The following is a 20,990-nucleotide window of genomic DNA, read 5'->3' as shown; positions in this document are numbered from 1 at the left end:
TAGACAGACCATCACTAAACAGAGGAGGAGGGCTGAGACCCCACTTATCCCCCACTTACAATGCTGTCCCTTCATCATTCCCAGGTGAGTAAACAAACACTCACATTTGGCGTCATGTGACAATGCCAATGATGGTGGTTCAGACCTGGCCTCATGTGGCTCCGACCATGACAGTCGTTGCAACAGCGAGCAGCACGAACAAAGCAGTCTCTATCACCTTGATAAGGACCCCGCAGAGGCTAAACAGTTGGGATTCTCTGCCAGACAGTCAGAACTGAAGAAGCCCCTCGGATGAGAGGTCCACTTACCCTTGATTTTAACCTTCCTTCCTGGATGAATGAGACTCTTCACAGACATGCACACAACTCAAAAAGTCTTTCGACTCATAAACACACAAGGAGGAGGAAGTTGTGCAGTTAATGGCTGAAAGCTGTGACAACAACATTTACAGGCCCACCGAGGCAGAAATGAGCATTTTATTTTACCTTCTAATCTTACAGACTGAGACACTGCATGTTTGTCCCAAAGTCTGTCCCCACTGAGGGGATGCACTGCTGACACTCTGTGGTGGAGCAGAGAATTGCTTCTTCACTGTAACAGGACAACAGGATCAAGTCCATGTCATCGTAGTCTGACTTCTAAGTTGTCAAGTTTGTCCTTTTGTCTGTCCATTTCAATGTCCATGGGATCATGATGTGAAAACAAACAAAAAAAGAGATAGCTCTACAAATTTCCATTGTACATGGAGTGAAGAGCCTGATACACCAAGCACAAACTAGAAAATTAACTTCTCCTTGATCTAGGCTACTTGGTGTTCAAGACATTAAAACCTGTCTAAGGAGGTGGGACCATTTTACCAAACGGTTTAAAGAAACATTTTGACATTTTGGGAAAAAGCGCTAATTCACTCTCTTGAGAAAATAGATGCCACTCATCACATCATATCTGTCCAGTAACTTTGAAGCCTGAGCCAGGAGAGGGTTAGATTAGCTTTGCACACTTCTTAGCAAGACTAGAAGCAGAGGGAAACAGCTAGCCTGGCCTCCCAGCACCTCTAAAGCTCACTATAGCATAGAGGTGCAAAAGGCTTTATATCCAGCCCCAATGATTTTGTTATCTTTGGACAGAGCCGTTTCCCCGTTCCTAGGTAAGATAACCTGCAGCTTGCTCCAGTTACAAATTTTACAGACAGATATGAGAGTGGCATCGTTCCTCTCATAACGCCCAGCAGAAAACAAATGTGTATTCACCAAAACTAGTCCTAGTCTAAGAGAACTAGGGTTAAAACCAATCTGTATGGCATCCTGTTAGAGATTTAACATCTGACATTGTGCAAGTTGTCCTCCAGATTGTGTCAGATACACAGTATGTCATGTAGTTATATAACAGCTTGTCATGACGGCTGTTGTTTTGTCCATTTTATGCAGGAAGTTTTATACTCTGTTATAATGTGTCACTGTTTAACACAGTGCTGATATATGCAAGGGCAAAAAAACTAATTATTTTTATTTTTAATTAACAAAAATGTCAGTTGTTTTTTTATCTGTTCACACCTCAAATATATTCAATTTACAATCATATAAATGTAAAGTAGCAAATCAGCCAAACATTAGCATTATTGCTTGATATCAAATAATCAACCCAAACAGACACTAAATAAAGAGGCAAAAAACTGATTCAGATTCATCACAATATTACATTTTCTAAACAAAATGTTAATAAAATCAGTCATCTGCAAAAGATTCTGCTTCTGACCATTTACATTGTTATAGTTCTGGTGGTTAGCAGTTCAGTCAGGCAAAGCAACCCTCATTTAATGTAAGTACACTGTTTGCATATTTTATATTTTTCTACATTACATGATATTCGTGATTCACTTGAATTTCTAAATCAAAGACTTTTCCAATCTGGAAAAGAGAGCATTATTACTGGTGACCACACAACAAAACCTTCACATATTTGAGTATAGTCCGATATGTCTCACATTAAACAGTGTCATACTCATGTTGATTTGTTTTCACTTATGAGTGATCCCTGCCCGTTATCTTTCATACAACAGTCTCTAAAAATGCCCCTGATCAAACAGTGAGCAGATCATGATGAGGTTCTCTGTGTTTAGTGACTTTCCCTCAGACTAAAATACTGTTTATAGTTCTCTAGGCTGCAGAATTTTCTCAGGATTCATCAGGCCCTTCGGGTCGAGGGCGTCCTTGAGACCTTGCATGACCTGGATAGCCATGGGTCCCATCTCCTCACACAGCAGCACTCTCTTCCCTAAGCCCACTCCGTGCTCCCCTGTACATGTACCATCCATGGTCAGGGCTCGCCTAGAGGGAAAACAAAGAACATTCATTTACCGGAAACAATGTAGTGTTTATACAGTACTGTACGAGAGTAGCCTGTATTAAACTTTAAGTTATGTTACTGAAATATTTACTGTAAATACTAGCCATGATGTGTGTGTCAGGGAGGTAACGGACATACAGCTTACTCCAGAGTTTGCCAAGACATGCTGTTGTTGTGATGCTAGCTGTAGTAGGCTAGCAGGAGAGCTGTAAGTGTTGCTGTCTTGAGCTGCTGTGGGAGCGTCTCCTTCTCTCATGTTAGCTTTGCAGCAGCAAGTAGCGTCAGTTTGCTAATCCACAACATGCCTAACATTAGTTACATTACTTGCTGTGTTGTTGTTCACTCTATCATGGTATTTGTCATGGTGTTGGATTTACCCCACCTTTATAATGCAGAGAAATATCCCGAGTTACAGTTGGAATTTACAAAAAAATGTTCTAGATCGGGATATGTATCGTTATTGTGATATGAAATGACCTATATCGGGATATAGATTTTTTGCCATATTGCACAGCCCTACTGTCGCTACAGCTGCTGCTGTGAAGCTAACATGCAGAGAAGACAAGACGGTCCCAGAGCAGCACAGCAGCTCCAGACAGCGATACTTAACAACTCTCCTGCTGCTACAGCTGTCTTGGCAAACTCTAGAGTAAGCTGTATGTCCGTGGGCAACTCTTTTAACGTTACCTGACACACAGGTCACCTGGCTGGAATAGTGTTGTGTGGCGGGATACGCATCACTTTGTTTCGCATTTACAGAGCCCTGGCTGTGTACAAACACTAGATTCTTCTTCACAGCACCAGCACACACAGAATGGACAGCTAGCAGTCCGTGAGGTATTGTGAGATATTTGCTGAATTTGACAAAAAACCCCGGTAGATTGGACTAGAATCACTTACTGCCCACCTTTAAATATCAATAACTTGGTAACCATAACAATCTCACACTTTATCCCTACACTTAACTATTGCTAACCTAATACTTAAACATAACCAATTCTGTAGAAGCCTTTATGTTCCCACTATTACTCTGTATATCTCTGGCTTTCTTCATGTACTCCTCTGTGCCTTACAATTTGGGATCTAGGACTGACCCTGGTACAGCCAGTAGTTTTTACAGGCTTTCAAAACAGATTTGGAAAAGATTGTGTAGGCATTTAGCATAATTCTCCATTTATGGACAGACAACACACCGTCCAACAAACCTTTTAAAAACCCAATACTTAAAGTTAAGTCTTCTGAAATCAATATCAGCTAAGAGAGATGGGTGAGAGTGCGATACCAAAGGTGATGTGAGTTTGTCTGAAAGTAGGTGAGCAGAGTGAAAAGGATTAGGCAAAGTGTGGGGAGGATTAGGGAGAAGAGAAAGAGTTGAAGAGTGAATGACACAGTAGATAACAAGGAAAAAGTTGTTAAACGGGAGCAGTGAGGCTTTTCAACCTGACTGGCTTCAGGGCAGAACATTTACTTGCAGGACACATCCTTTAACAACTCTTTAAAAAAAAAAAAAAGAGATTAGTGTTGTTATAATCTGAAATTCAGGTCAACGTTGAATCTAGTACATGACGGCTACCGAGGTCAAATACTTATTCAGTGTTTACTACAAGGCCTGTACAGTAAATGGGTGTTTAACTGAGGTGTAGGCTTCTTGTGTGTCTGAGTGTGGGGAGAAGAGAATTCCGAGGAAGGTGACAAGCATATTTAAAATTTATTATAATAATGTTCGTGGTGATTAAAACCTGCTTTCACATGGTGATATTATGTGAAAAATTACATTTTTTTTGCCGGGGGTCGCGGTTTTACAAACCCTAGTGTCAAGTAAGAGTGATGATACTCACAAAGTGTCTCCCAATTGAATAACAGTGGTTCACGGTGTTAAGAATTAGTTCATAAGGTATGCTCACTGAGAACAATGTGGAGGATTTGTGAGAAAGTGAGAATTGTCAGAGGACAAGAGTGTAGAGGTTCAAAGGAGCATTACCTGGCCAGTCTCTCAGTGAACAGGTGGACCCTGTGCAGCTCTTCTGGGTCATTGGGGTCCACCACCATCAGACAGTGGAAGTTTCCATCACCCACATGACCTGCTATGGGACCTGAAGGTGCAGAGGACAGCATTCACACTAATTATTCCAGAGAACATACAACATCATTTTTATTTGACTTTGTCATTCTAAGCCCTTCTCACATGATCTTTGTACAGCGTGTTAGTACAGGAAGAAATAAAACAATTTCCTTTTAAAAATGAGAAGTTAATTTCATCTGCAATAAAACAGGGTTTGCTGCTCCAGCCTTACTCGGTGTGGCCAGCAGCTTTAAGTGGCTAATGTTAATTACTGGGTCGTGTCCAGATGGCAACGCTGACTTTCGCTTCCACACGGGACACAGACAGAAAGCCCTGAAGGCAAACTTCACCCACGTGCAGAATCAAAGTCCACAAATCTCGCAAGAGTTTCGCAAATCTAGGACTACCATCTAGCCCCGACCAGATTACTGTGTAACTGCCATTACTGAGTCAGTCTGCTGACTTAACAACTCTTTCGCTGCTTCTGCTACTGCATGCAAGCCTTTACTATTATGCCATAATTGTCACATGTAGCCACAGAGCAGTTTTAGTTCTGCCATATCTTATTTACTTGGTGAATGGGTAATCATAACAGAGGTATTCATTATTAAAGAAATAAATTTAAATATGCTGAATCTATTTATTTTGTATTCGTTAAAGGCTTTGTAAAACTGCTAAACTCGCATGCCACACTACAACCAGTTCAACATGAAGCTTTATGTTTTTAATTGGTGGACAAATCTGATGAAGTTGCGATTTATGATATAATTTCTTACGATAGTTCGCCTTAACAAGAATGACTATCGGATGTTGTCGATGTGGCCACTACACACTCAAAATCGAATTACATGCTGGCCACATCCATATGCAAGCCCACGTTAAATGGTATACACAAACATAGTCCATAATGCTAAAACTGCATTTTTAAATATACTACTTATTTGTGAAAAAAAAGTAATACATCACTAGCGCATACACATAACGAATGCATCAAATCATTTAAGAATCAATTTTAATCATTAGTAGCAATCTTGTGACTAATAACTACGACTGTAATGTATCCCTAAGACATATCCTGCCAGTCCATCTACTTTTTTTGCACTTAGTGTAAATACTCTGACTGTAATAATACACATTGCATGATACAGGATACTATAATGCACCTAGTAGTAATAGTCACACTGAATCATTACAAGCGTTATGAACATTATTAACCCAGAGTCATGTAACACCAATAATATTGTTCTCAGCAGTTTGCTCACCTGTAAGTCTGTTCTCAATCAGGTCCTCCTTTGTCTCCACTATGATCTGAGGCAGTCGAGACAAAGGGACACACACATCCGTAGCGTAGGCCTGTGGGACACACACACACACGCGCACAGAAGATAAGGTCACAGTACTGGAATTGCATCAAGTGGTTGTACTTTGCAATCACTAGGATTTAAAACGTTAATAAGGTGCAACATTAAACTGCCTCAGACTGGTGATGGAGTTAGTGTAGCACAGAGCTATCAGACAAAGCCCTTCAACCAGTGGAGTAATTCACTACTCTGTTGTTCTCATTAAAAGGCAACACATTTAAGCAGCATCCTGTATCCCTTTACCTTGAGCTCAAATGCTATTGAGTTTTCCGCACAGCAGTCACAGAGGAGAGTAATATTGTGGTAAGTGATAATAACATGATACTGCAAGCTGAATGTTGTTTTATCCCTTTGGAATAGTTATAATGAACAATATTACATCTACCTGACCCATTGATCCTCTTATACCTTTACCTCCCATCAATCTGTGGTGTTCAGGGAATTAAAGGAGCTGTTTGGTGGTGAAATGTACTATTTTACTTTGCCTGTCTCTGTACACTTCTAATAGTAGTGTTTTCTCACATCAAGCACAGGACAGAGCAGAGGTCTTTTAATATTGCTTGTTGTTTTCAGTTTCAAAATATTATGAGGAGTCAGCAGTAACTTTAAGACTACTATGTTAAAACCAGCTCGTTACAAGTAGCGGATGACTTTCTTTACCTTGCAGCCAGGTCTGAGAGCCAGAGCAGCGTACCAGGCATCATGACGAGCTTTCCACAGCCGGCTCCGTGTTTCTGGATCTCTAGCCCACTGAAAATCTGAACCACCATTACTCTGAGTGATGTCCTCTGTAGAAACACACACCAAGACTATTTTAGTTCTGACCCTTTAGAACTGCCATGCCTACACTGCCTGTGGTAATAATGTTGATTGACCAGTTGACAACCTGAATGTTGCGGCTCCTTCTACCTTTTAGTGTATCTGTTTTAGGTTTTTGGTAGGCTAGTAAGATAAGCTAGAGTATGTTAGCAGTCAACTGTGCAGCTATAATACAGAGCTTTTGTTGAATAACAGCATTTTATCAAATACTGTTATGAAGCGGCAACCTCCGGGGATGAAAAATGAAGCCAACATGAAATTCCCATTGACCCCAGAGTTAAAATGCCCAACTTTACAGCAACAATAAACATGTTAACAGCCTGGTGCAAAAAACGTTTTTGGTCGCTATAGCTAATTTTCCCATTCATGACAACTTTAGAAGGGGTGAATTTTAAATAACTCACCCATTTACATTATATTAAGGCTTAAAGTTAAATGCATAATTCAAGGTGGGCCGGTATGAGTGACGGGGGGTGTCGTCATAGGTAGCCAGCCTCTAGGTGGTTCAGCAACCAGGCTTTATTCAGACTGCCCCAGCTCCACCTCTTTACCCATTTTTGGATTAGCCAGAGTCAGGGACTGCCAAGATGGCAACAGCTGAAGCCACCCACATTGAGCGTTAGTGGCTCTTCAGAAACCCATGGCTAACATTTTTAGGCAGTGTTTCAGCTATGCTAGCAGCCCTGTTCGGTTGTAATGCTGATTATACAGCATTTGGAATATTAGCATGCTTGCAGGCAGTTAGCATGCTAACATGCAAGTGTGTCCTTCCATGCTAATGTGCTTGCACCAACAATTAACATGCTGACATTTAATGTATGTGAAATGTCAGCATGTTGGCATGCTATGATTTGCATGTTATCATTCTCATTGTTAGCATAACATCCTCCACATTTAGTATGTTAACGTTAATATATTGGTCATCGTGTTAGTATGATAACATGCAAATGTTTTCCATGTCTTATTGTGCTAACAGTATGGTACTTCAACTTTAATGTAAAATTAGAGCAGAGGTTGGCGGGAGTTTAAGTTAGTTGAGTTTTAGCGGCATGTCGAAGTGTCCCGAAGAAAGACACTAGGCCAGAGCCATTGTTAAGATTATTGGTTTCACCTGTACTTTGTCAGACGTCTACTGTTAAAACGGCCACTTTTGACCTAATGGTGACATTCATGGATGTATTAAGAGAGCTGGATACAGTGCAGTGAGCTAGTCCTGCTCCCAGTTTGCCCAACTGGCCGACCACAGTACTTCAACTTTAAAATCACCTGCAGCCCAAAAAGCATTTTTCCCATAGACCGCCATTATAAAAGACATGTCTGTAACTGTTGACAGTTTTAGAGTCCTGTATCCAGGTCTCCTATTAATACATCCATGGTGGCACTACATATAAAGTCAGGGAATTACCAGGGTCATTACAATTCATCCTAATCTGGGGAACCACAAATATCTACCACCAAATTTCCATCCAGTAGTTTAGAGATTTCACTTTGCAATGAAGAGATCACCACTGCTATCCCTACACCTACGCGGCTAGCATGGCTAAAACCAAAAATATCTCTCTACCATACCCTGTCTCATGTGTGGCTGAAAGTATGAAATGCAATACATTATTTGGCTTTGCTGCTGACAAACGTGCAACGTTTAAATCCAGGCATTCAATTTATACTTCATTTCATCGACAAGATGACACATAATTCTGTGATAAAATATTTCTGTAAACAAAACAGATTTTCACGTAAAAATATATTACCATTGATAATAATTTGAAATGTTAACTTTATATATGCACAGTATATTAGGTTCTTATCCAACAGCAATGGTACCCTATGGGACTTAAGCTGATTTTTTTACACTCACACACCGGTTGTGTTGACCTGTTCCTCGAGGCTTCGTTCAGAGCCGTGGAACTCCAGGAACAGAGTCGGGGTCATGGGGTAGGACAGAGAGCTGAACTGTTGCACGCATCAATCATCACATCATCCAGAAACTCTGGATAACACATATTTCCACAGAGTCAGAAAACAAACACAGAGAAGAAAGACAAAATGTCAGTGTGATGTATCCAAACAGGCCATTCTTCTGACTTCTGTCAACTTTTACTTAAGGGTCAAATATGTACTTTCCAACTGCCAGTAACTGAACTAATTTTTTGATCCAATTCTCACTCTTGTATTCTTTTATCCTTCCACTGCAGGTACCAATGTTTACTAAGAGGTCAATAAAGTTCCATTGATTCCTTGTTTTGTCTCTAAGCTAAGTTTTCCCAAACCCCATTTTTCCTATATCTCCTGGCTCTTTTATATTTCATTAAGACTTATGATGTCCACGTCTAGGCGGGGTGATTACATTAACATGGCTAACACTTCACACACATTTAGATCCCCTCCAGTACAGTGCTTATATGTGGGCCAAACTAGTCAGAATGGCCTGGAGATACCCCTACAATTCATCCATATTTAATTTCATCTTCAGTCTTGACCACATACTGTGAAGAAAGAGGCAGATTATCAAAGACATGATCTGAAGAGATGTCTTCCTCTTTGAGCATGTTAGACGCTCAAAAGTTTGATTTCATTGTTAAAATTCTCTTTGTACATCTCAGAAACAGGAAACTTTGTCCAAATCAGCTGCAAAAGATTCTCTCTCAATCTCTTTGTGGCAAACAGCGCTGTCTTTAGCACAGTCAAAATATGGATCTATCAAATCCAAGTTAATCCTAATGAGTTTTTATTTCACTGCACCATCCCTTTATGTGTCGAGCAGATTGGTGTCTCTTAAATCTGGTCTTGCTGTGCTTGAGGTGATGCACCTGTTTAGAACAGTCATAGATTGTGGACTTTCGAAGTACTGTAAGTAACAACAAGAGCTATTTTTCACATGTGTCCATCTTAAATATGCTTAAGGAGGAAGCCATCAAATCACATCTCATCATTGACCGATCACATATTTACACGGTGTGATAAAAAATTCCTTCTAGGTTTTAAAAAACGTTGGTTTTGACACAAGACGTCAGTCACAGTAAATTAATTGCAACAGACTTCTTGAGCCTTGTTCAGACTGGAACCAGATGGGGCCTGGGGTTGGGGGTGTGTAATGATTGACTACTGAAGCCCCATTCCTACTAGACCATTGTAGCATGCTTTAGCCATGCCCTGATGTGCTGTGCTGTGATCCATTTTATCTCACTGCACTCATCCAGCGGGGGATAACCAGCATCATTTTACTGTATGGAAGGGCTAGTCCATGATGCCTTTCACCCTCAGCCAAGTTGTGTCATCGCTGTTAACTGATTGGCTCAACATGTGTGCTAATGCAGGCGACTACAGAAAGAAAAAAGTGACTAAGTTATGCCCAGCTTCTATGTTCCTGTCCTTTACCAGTCACAGGGTCTGTAGGCAATTTATACAAACATTTGAAAAATGCCAACACACAGTTTACTTATGTGACACTAGGTTTCCATCCAAATCTCCTAAATAAAGTAGTAATAAATGCAAATTAAGGCAAGTTTCCATCCACTTTTTTATGTGAATATTATAATAATAATAATAATAATCCTTATTTGTAGAGCACTTTTCAAAAACAAGTTACAAAGTGCTTTAACAAGTGTAAAGAATAATACAAAAAAGATAAGAGCATGAATATTTAATATAAAATTAGTAAAATACAATAAATATAACTCAAATAAGATCGGGAAAAGCTCTCCTATAAAAGTATGTTTTAAGAAGGGACTTAAAAGAGTTCACCGACTCAGCCGACCTGATTTCCTGGGGCAGGCTGTTCCAGAGCCTCGGGGCCCTGACAGAAAACGCTCTGTCCCCTTTAGTTTTCAGTCGAGACTCTGGAACAGACAACAGACCTCTGCCCGAGGATCTCAAGGTGCGTGCTGGTGTGTATGGGACTAAAAGGTCAGAAATATAACAAGGCTGAATGTGCATTTGTTTTTTGTGTTGAAGTCAAATATAACCGCTAAAGTATCTCAGTTTGATTGGCATGTATTTGCGTGAGCCATGGGATGGTCTCAAGTATGATCCAGCAAGTGTAGATACTTGCACAGTTGAAGCTGTATTTGTCGTGTTTTTCCGCTGCTGCTTCACATTAAATGTTAACATATGCAAACCTCTCAAAGTATTTTATTGTGAAGCAGCTCCAAGTGGTGCAGTATTATTTGTCACCAAGGTTAGCAACTGACAGCTAACACCGTGTTCAATAAAATATATTGAAATATGTTGACTGTTGTATGGAAAAAGTGCAGTTATCTATTGTATGTATGTTATGTATATTCTAGTCACCAATGCGAGCGATGGGTACTCCTGATTGCAGAACCTGCACTGTGCTGTCTACAGCAGCCTGGACCGACGGAAAAGAGCAAACGGCTGACACCACGGCCTCTGGGATGCCGTATAGGCGCAATGTAGTCTTAGTGATGATCCCCAGGGTGCCCTCTGACCCCACAAACAGGTTTGTCAGGTTATAGCCTGCTGAGGTTTTCCTAAAGATTGATAAAAGATAGAAAAGAAAGGCAATAGCATTTAAGCCGCCAGAGGGCAATACGGCATATTTGAGGGTGCAAACAGATATTGTGTACCTGGGACGTCGGCCCTTCCCCGCCGTGTGTATGATGGTCCCATCAGCCAGCACCACCTCCAGGTTTAAGGTGTTTTCTCTCATAGTTCCATAACGCACTGCATTGGTGCCAGACGCACTGGTGGCAGCCATACCACACACAGAAGCATCGGCCCCAGGATCTGAGACGATTAAAGCACATCATTAGCATTTATTATTATTTAAAAGTTATTTTTAAAAGTGATACACAGACAGAACATGTCAATCTACTATAATTCTGTCACACCCACATTTGTGTGATCTTGCAGCCAGTGCTTGACCTAAAATTCAGTTTTTAGTTGTTTTTTTTATTGTTTAATTTTCACTTAGGTTTTTTATATAAACTTGAAAAATCACTTTGGAGGTTAAGATACCTTATACAACATCCCCACCTGCTGGATGTATTAAGTTAAACTACTTTAATGTCAGCTAAAAAGGGTTAAAAAAAACATTTTAAAGAGGTCATACTATGCTTTTTGACTTTTTCCCACTCCTTTATTGAGTTATATACCTATTTTGTGCATGTAATAGGTTTGTGAAAAGTGAAAAAGCCCAAAGTCCATCCCAAAGGGAGTTCCCATCTCCCACAGAAAACTCTGCTCTGAACTGCCTGAAAACAGCTCGTTTGTAGTTCAGCCCTTTCCTTTTGTTCTCTGTGACAACAGCAAAATGCGCATCATAATGCTCGCCAAGCAGCTAGTCCGACATGGGTAGAAAAACTGTGAGATTGAGCTACTGGAAAATACAGTGAAAACTAAGAAACTGACCAACAGGAAACCATAAGCCGGTGTCTCGCAGGTAGGAGTTGAGGGCCTTCCGAGTCACACCAGGCTCCACCGTCACGTCAAAGTCCTCCTGGTGGAGATCCAGAACCTGGTCCATGTTCCTCAGACTGAAGCACACACCACCCTAAGGGAAAGGAGAAGGAAGAGAGAATACCCAAATATTTGTTATTTTGTAGTTTTCATGCTCGTAGTGGCTTTTTATACACCATATATTACATTTCCCAGTGTAAATTCCAATGTTGTACAGCAATTGCAATTTTGCCACTTAATGTCATTCATCTTTGTCATTGAATTGTCAGTACATTTTCGCTTAAAGTGGCTATCAGCTCACTGTTTATCCGTTTACCTGTTTATCTGCTGTAACTTCACTATTTTGGTTCACTTTCACTGGGCTCATAGTGTTTTCAGCTGCAACAGCCAGCCGTTTTCAATGAAAAGGCCACATGGTGAAAAAAAACATGGTGGAGAATTTAGCAGCTAAAAAGCCAGATATATAAGAGAGTGAATGTTGTACTTACATTTGGCAGGTGGTCGGACACACAACTTCAAATGAATGATAATGTCGCCTGATAACTGCTGGATGCATATAAACTCACCAGCCACTTTATTAGGTACACCTGTTTAATAGCTAATCAGCCAATTCACATGGCAGCAATTCAATTGCTACTTCCAGCAGGATAATGCACCATGTCAAATCATCTCAATCTGGTTTCTTGAACATGACAATGAGTTCACTGAACTCCAATGGCAACAACTCTGTAATGTTTCCGGTCTGTCCACCGTAAAACGAAACTTATGTCGCCTCGGCAACAGCACAACGGCATCTGATCAGAAAGCACCCGGTGTTCTGCCAGCGGACCACAGACAAGGTAACAGTAACAGCAACTTTAGCATTAAACTGAAATCCTGATTGATTGTTGAATTGAAGGCTAGCCAAAGTAAGCCCTCAGTAAGTCCTCAGTTGAAAATGTACACGTGCGTTTGTTGTTCTCCTTTTTGCGCCGCGAGTTGTAACCTCACAGTCATGAGTTAACTGGGTGTTGGGAGCTGCACCTTTTAACTCACCTGCTGCCCGCCGCCGAGCACAAATACTTCTTAAACGACACATCGATGAATCGTTGAAATAATCTATAGAAGCTACAAATACTAAAATCCTCGTTAGCTGCAGCCCTACATAAAACTGTCTTATTACTGCTCCTATTTCTCTCACCTTCACTGCGCCGACCCCTCCCTCCAGGCCAGTTCCAGTGCCAAAGGGGATGATGGGAAGGTGGTGGTTGTGGCAGACTTTAGCCAGGGCGCTGACTTCCTCCACACAACGAGGAAACAGCACCACATCCGGGGGACGACATCTGGAAAGCAGCAATACGACTCACACTCACTCGTCTTCATAGTTCTCCACTAAATAGCACCTTTGTTATCACCCCTTGCTGAATTCAGCAGGAAATATTTCTGTACATTTACAAGGAAATCATTGATCTCCAGGCAACCAACACTACTGGTGCCGTCATGGAGGTCCATATTGGGAGATGTCTATGTGCAAACAACCTCTTTTACAAGCAGACTAAGAGGAGAGATGGGCTGCCAGTACACTCTGATGGTCTAATTAGCTTCAGGAACCCTCTCCCCCGAAACCTTTCCGACATCAGTCCAGGACTGTGCTGTGTCTGACCATTTTTGCAACTTTCCGAAGCAGACAACCCAGCATTCAACATTCACACCCACTTTACACCGTGATTGGCCAGCTGTGCAGAGGTGACAATTTGAAGTACTGTGTGCATACATCCTGCAGCTCTCTGTCTTTCAACCACTGGTATCATTTCCTTTTTGTTTACTGTCACACAACTTGTTACGGTGTTATCTTGGGATAAATTTAAGTTTTTAGAATGTTTGCATAGTACTGAAAACCAGTGTGTGTCTGTGAGAGAGACTGACCTGTGTACAGACTCATCTTTGCCGTGCTGCTCTCTGACAGCTTCACCCAATGAGACGCCGTCCTCACCACATATAGACCTGAATGCAGAGAGCACGCTGTCCAGAGCAGCACTCTGTGCAGAAACACAAACATAAATGATTACACACAGTGAAGGCAAGTGAGTCACCACAAGAGAGTGGGAGGAAAGACTTTGATAAGTGATGCTTTTGTAAAAATGTGTCAAACTCTATTCTTCAAAGTGTCAATTAATTGTGTCCCTGCTTATCAACAAAAGCACCTGGCTGGGCCAACAATGACAAATCAAGAGCCACTGAAACACGCGGCAAGTTGGTGTTCAGTTCCTGGCCAATGCAGCTTTTTAAAAAGCTTATCAGACACAGATGTTATGTAAGGCAAGACAAGTTAATTTGTATGGCACATTTCAACAACAAGGCAATTCAAAGTGTTTTACATAAAATATAAAAGCAACATTAAGGAAATATAAAAAGCTATTTAGATCCAACTACAACAGGTTTAAATAGAAAACAAAAAATAAAACAGAGTAAAAAAGTAAAGTGCAGTGTAAGATATTAATGAAAACCTCAACTATGATTTAATAAAAGGAAGCTGCAAAAAGAGTCTTCAGTCTTGATTTAAAAGAAGAGTTTCAGCAGACCTGCAGTTTTCTGGGAGTCCAGATACATTGACAGAGAGCAGACCTGTCCCAGACGACCTGAGAGGTCCGGATGGTTCATAGTGTAATACAAGATCAGGAATGTATTTTGGCCCTAAATCTTTTAGCTTTATAAACCAAAAGCAGTATTTTGAAATCAGTTCTTTGACTGACAGAAAGCCACTGTAAAGGCCTCATAACTGGAGTGATTTGACCCACTTTTTGGGTCTCAGTGAGGACTCGAGCAGCAGCGTTTTGAATCAGCTGCAGATGTCTGACGGTCAGGTCCATGACTACACCAAGATTTCTGGCTTGGTTTGTGGTTTTTCAACATTGCTGACTGAAGCTGAACACTGACTTTTAATTGTTCTTCCTTGGCTCCAAAAAACAAAAACAACTAACAAACTATCTATTATGTTTAATTGAAGAAAATTCTGGCACATCTATTCGTTAAATGTAAGTCGCTTCGGATAAAAGCATCTGCCAAATGAGTAAATGTTAATGTATTCAATTAATTTACTGAGCTTGTATGGGATCGTAGTTCCCTGGTGATATGGTTATGTACATCTGTGTGTCATCTGCATAATTATGGTAACATATTTTTGTTGTTTTTCATAATCTGAGCCGGTGGAAGCATTTAGATGTTAAACAGAAGAGGCCCCAGAATAGAGCCTTGGGGAAATCCATATGTCATTTTTATGAGCTCAGACGTGTGATTAACTATAGACACAAAGTAGACTCTGTCTGTTAAGTAGGATTCAAACCACTTTTGTACTGTGCCAGACAGTCCCACGCAGTTTTCCAGTCACTAATGTGCTATGTTCGACTGTGTTGAATGCAGCACTAAGATCCAATAATGAGACTGAAATTCTGAGACTGTCTGTTTAAATGGATGTCACTGAAGACCTTAACAAGGGCCATCTCAGTGCTGTGGTGTGTTGGAAATCCTGACTGGAAGACATCAAAACAATTGTTTAGCACGACAAAGTTGTTAAGCTGTTAAAAAACAAATTACTAAAAAATGTATTATTTTACTCATATGTCATAATGAACCTGGAGATTTGTTTTTCGCCACCAGCGTCCAGCTTTTCAACTCTCTTTTTTCTACTCTTACCAGCGTGACTCCATGGAAATCTTTTCTTACCAGAGTCCACCTTCCCTTTCGTGAGTTCAATGGCATCAATAACATTTGTCATTTTAGAATTGAAATGATATACAGGCTCATTGACTGAGACCCAAGAGAGGGTGGGTGTGGAAGAGAAAGCCTGAATAAATATCCCACTGGTCTTTTCAGTGATATACTGTTTTGTGAAATACGCCTGTACACATTTGTGTGCACTGAGATAGCGCTCTCAAAAGAAAACGCAAGAATGATCACCACAATCCATGGAAACGTTCACACCCTTGGAGATGATAAAGTCCAGAGTGTGCCCCTTATTGTGTGTGTGGGACCTGTTACATGCTGACTCAGCCCATAATTATCAAGAACACAACACAGTTCTTTAGTCCCTCTGTCCTGGGAGTTGTTAAATGTTAAAGTTAGGACTGAAGTTAGGAGGGGTAGACGCTATAAGAACAGCTGCCCTGTTATCTTGGTCTAACAAAGTGTTTTGAAACATGAAATTAAGATTGTGCTTGATGATAAAATCATTGATTAAAATGATTTTTGAGACAGGCTGCAAAATTCAAGAAATTGATGCTAAATTTGCAGAATCTATTGGCTGCTTCCTGATTCTTAACACATTCACCATACTTTTTCTATTACCTATCAAGACAGGAACTGAGAAGGCTACTGGCACACTGGGCCCTGGCTTGTCCTATAGAGTCATGAGTGCCATGTAGCCTGGACCCAGCAATCACTTACAGCTTGGTGTATTTTGTACACAAATAACTGGACGTGCTGTGCTTTTATCAGACTGTGGAGACAGAGGAAGATTATGACACTGTTGTTGGGCGGAGGGACAATTGTGTCACAACTGGCTGAGGAATTAAAGCCAATGGTCTAATGCTGCGTTCCATTTACCTTGGAAGTTGGAGGTCGGAACTGGGAATAACGTCACACCCGAGTTGATGGCGTTCCAGTTAACAAGTCAGAAAACCTCGCTCAGCCAGCTATTGTTAACAAATAGCCAGATTAGCTATTGATTTGCCGGTTGATAAAAAAACGCATTGTGTGGTATTTACTCACACTAAACACTGTAGCAACACGTCCACAGACAGCAGCTGGACAGCACTTTGTGTACGATCATTTCTATGAGTCACAAGTACACCGAAGTGCTAATAAACAGTATAAACTACAGCTTTCATTAACTGTTGATACCCCGACAGTCATCTAGGCTTACAAAGTCGGGGCAGTGCAGTTCTCTGACTTCCCTTTGAAATTTTGAACTTTGAAATTCCGACTTCCCATGTCAAATGGAATGCACCATAAGTGGACACTGCAGGGGGTTTAGGGGAGAGAGAATGGGAGAGTAGGGTGAGGGAAGGGGTAGGGGGAGTTGTTTGGGCAGTTCTTTCTGTGAACTCCAAGGGGGGGTGAGGAGGGAGAAAGGGTGACTGGAGATGAGGGTGACCTGGATGGGATGAACAAGGTCAATTATAGACTATGTACTATAGACTGAAGGAACCTTCAGGGCCCTGTTTCAGAAAGCAGGCTTAAAAAAAGTTGATTGAGCCTGAGATGGTTCTGGTTCCAGAACAGCTGATCAGAATTAGTTCAATCAACTCTGAGTATGTTGAGCCTGATGGTGGGGATGAAAAAAGGCCATCATCAATGGGGATCCGACACTACAATTCACCATGCCAACAGGTAAATAAAGGCAGAGCCTCCATTTCAATCGGGTGGCGCTAGAAATATGAACGCGTGCCAACACAGACCATGATGAGGAGTGGGGGAAGGATAAATACGTTAACATTTGTACTATACAGCGTTGCTCATTCATCATCAACTAGACTGGAATTTCCTTAATGAATGAAATTGCTGGAATTCTCCTACAGCCCATTACATTCAATTTAAATAGGAAGGCTAATAAGCTGTAACCTGACGGGACTAAATGCCGGTGGCAATCGGCTATGATTGTGAATAAAGATTGTGAAGTATAGATCAAATGTAAGATATAGTTTACTCATGGATCTGTGATTATAAATCACAGCCTATTCTTTTTTTTGCAGTGGAAAATGTGTCTATGGGTTCAAAATGAAGGTAAAGTTTAAGACATCTATTTTACATTAATCAAATCTTGCTCATTTCGTATGTCAGCTGCTAATAATGAAAAACTCACTTTTAAACTACATTTAGGCCTATTTGTTTCAGCTGCACCACAGTCATCCTCCCTCAGAAATAGTCACATTATCTCCAGCGTGATAACTACGATATGAATGCTCCAATCGGTGAAACTACAATATGTAAGATTACTGTTCATTGATCAGTTTTAACAGTTCAATGTAGCTCACAGTAAGTGTTTTTAGTGCAACTGTACACAGTGTTCTACCTAAACACGGACCTAGATTTTATTCTGTGCTGAGGATAAATCCACGATGTGCAGAGATAACTCTCTGTTCATACACTGATGACAGATTGATGAAGTGGTCATGTTCAAGATCATGTTTGGATAAAAAACTAATAGCCTATCTGTTTTAGCTTTAGGTTTATACTTATAGCCAGGGCTAAATAAATATGTTCTTCTTGCCATGAACAGGAACTAATAAATTACACACAATTTACCATATAAGGTTGCCTACCTTTAACATTAACCCAAGACCCCACAACAAGTTCAGCTAAGACTTACTGCTTGCTTACTGTCTACACTAGAGAGAGAGAGAAAATATGGGTGGCTAAAACAGTCCTGTTGGGCTTTACATATGATGCAAAGATTCCTCTGTATGTAGGTTTACCATGCTTCATCAAAGAGATGCTCTGGTGTTACATTGAAAAGATTACGTTCACAGATGCTTTAGGAATAATCACATTGTATTGGCTGCTGTTCCATGGTTTTAATGGTATTTTGTCAGTTTTGTTCTAGTTAGCCTATACTGTATTATACTCTGTCTCTCTGACTGCACCCGAGTCTTTATCCCCTCCCGTCTATTCTCCATCTTCTTTCACTGCAAAAACTATATTTAAACCGCACTAATTAGTACATTCTGTTTTCAAGAGTCATTAGAAAGAGCATGTAAATGCTTTATTTAAATAAAAAATAAAAACATCGGGGGCAATTTCTAGCATTTCAGCGTCCCCCCCAGCTTCAAAGTCGCTCCTACGCCCCTGATCTCAGCTCATTTACGTTAGTTTATAAACTAATAATGTAGCCGGTAGCTTAATGTAAGTTAATTAAAGGTATATGCAACAACAGATAAGAAATGTAACCTTGTCTTGTCAATAATGTTAACACGTTCCGTGTTAGAACGTTATCATTATGCTCTGGGTTGTTACAGAGGCTTTTGTGTCATTGGCTTTGTTAACGCTAGCTACATGTGGAAGTAACCTGCACATACTGTCTCTGCACCTAACACACCAAACCTCTAAGCTGGTGCTGTTGCATTTGGATTTCACGTTCGCTCAACGCCTGACCTCTTTCATGCAACATTTAAATGAAACGATAAAGTGTAACGTTAGCTGTCTATAAAAACACTTACTCTGGCGACGTTTTCTGATTTAATGTTGCGCCACTGCAGGGCGCAGTGGCGATGAGGCAGCAGCCGGCGGCTCAGTGACAAGCTAAGCAACATTGTTTACCCTGCACCGAACTGCTGTCATTGAACGGACTGGTTAACATCATAGGTTATATTCAGTCCATGGTCAAAACCGGCCAAAATCTTCTTGTTCTTCCAGCTTACAGGTGCATTACCGCCACCAACTGGACTGGAGTGAGACAAGACATTATGAGATTAATCCTCACTATAGTGTCTTTTCTACAACGATGCAGTAGCCTACATGTTGGACTGTTTCTGGTTGCTACAGTGTGTACATTTTCCAGTTGGGTGCTTACCTATTATATAATGTATGGTTGAGAGCTCTATCACCTATTCTCAGACAAGTGATTATATTTCCTTCCCTTCGTTTCCAGCCCTCCATCCTTCCAGCACCAACATGTTTTCATAGATGTCTTCCAGTGTCATTATTATCCTCGTACTCCTGCCATACTGACAGCGCATGTAATGAATGTCTTAGCTTCAGCTTTACTTAGTGGAATTTGCAGGTTTACATGCTTAATTCTGAGTGTTTGTTGACAAGAATATCCGCCTGCTCATTTCCCCTCTACTCTCATAAGCCCACACTTCAATTCCATCCTGTAAATTCTAATTAATATTTGATGGACAGTATCGGTTCTAAATGATGAACTGACAGATCTTATGCTTGTTAGTGCTGATAAGCTGTCAGATACAATAACAGTGTTATTTATTTCCTTCTCCTCTATCCACTGCAGGGCCAAGTAAATTGTCAGTAGCTCTGTGATATATACTGACACATGGTCTGATACTATTTTCTTAATATATTTCACTCCCTGGAATAGCCTATTACTGCAGATGCAAATGCAGCAAAGAGTTACATTTGTTGCAAGTCACATTTTTCCTCAGGAGTTTACTTTTTCAAAACTCAATATTCCATGAACAGTTTTCTCACTCCAGCTCAACCACCACCAAAACTTTGTATTGGCGGTGCACACAATTTTCAAAACTGTAAACTTTACATTCAAAAACATAAAGATTCATTTCATTTGTAATGAAGTCATGGTTTATGATAAACAAACAAAAAAAAACTTTAAAAAGACTATATTGACACTAATTACAATACTACAACTTGATGTTTCGCATCAAAATATAATGAATGACAAAGTGTTACTATAAGTAGACAAAGCGTTTGGGTACACGAGTTGATCCTGAGATGTGAATGAAGGGTTTTGGTTGCATTAGTGCATTTTGAGATGTCAGATTATCTGCTGAGCTACATGTGGTTTAAGTGAACTGTGTGAAGATTTCTGAATAGGTGACCCCCGCATGGAGAAATGTGACTTAGCAATTGAAAATAACTGTAAAGTCAAATCAGGTAAATATTTTCATATAGCCGAATATCACAACTTTGCCATCAATGAGCTTTACAGCGTGGACAATCATGATTACAAGTTCTAAATGTATTGTAAACATAGTATAAGAAGAACATGGATCCGTGAGGTGTTGTCTGACTGATGGAGACCTGGAAGACGACAGACTGAGCAAACACACAAGAGGCAAAACTCAAGCAAGCCACTCACACAGGAGAAAAGCACCACCACACACTGAGCGAGAGAGAGAGACAAGAGGAGAGGCTTAATGTCCTGGAGAACAAAGATCCAGAGTTAAAACATCTGGAATGAGGCACCGACAGCCAGGGGAGAGAGAGAGGTCCCAGGACGGTCCAGCACAGAGGAGAATGAGAAAAGAAGACAG

At 40.6% G+C, this 20,990-nt stretch overlaps 1 protein-coding gene across 1 annotated transcript; it reads right to left on the bottom strand.

Annotated features, from left to right (window-relative positions):
* Positions 1–1,676: 1,676 nt before the first annotated feature.
* Positions 1,677–19,357, bottom strand: LOC119893470 (probable D-lactate dehydrogenase, mitochondrial). Its single transcript, XM_038705655.1, is given in 12 exon segments — positions 1,677–2,327; positions 4,328–4,439; positions 5,671–5,761; positions 6,430–6,557; positions 8,451–8,543; positions 8,546–8,578; positions 10,879–11,078; positions 11,175–11,334; positions 11,959–12,100; positions 13,187–13,328; positions 13,912–14,024; positions 19,200–19,357. Coding segments are annotated over 12 exon segments (1,488 nt in total). The 5' UTR covers positions 19,293–19,357; the 3' UTR covers positions 1,677–2,146.
* Between the last annotated feature and the right edge of the window lie 1,633 nt (positions 19,358–20,990).

Source organism: Micropterus salmoides, unplaced genomic scaffold (assembly GCF_014851395.1).
Source record: "Micropterus salmoides isolate LMB-PRFRI ecotype aquatic unplaced genomic scaffold, ASM1485139v1 Ms_hic_scaffold_8, whole genome shotgun sequence".
Taxonomy (NCBI): domain Eukaryota; kingdom Metazoa; phylum Chordata; class Actinopteri; order Centrarchiformes; family Centrarchidae; genus Micropterus; species Micropterus salmoides.
Note: the sequence above shows the minus strand (reverse complement) of the source record. Positions and strands in the feature narration are given on the sequence as shown.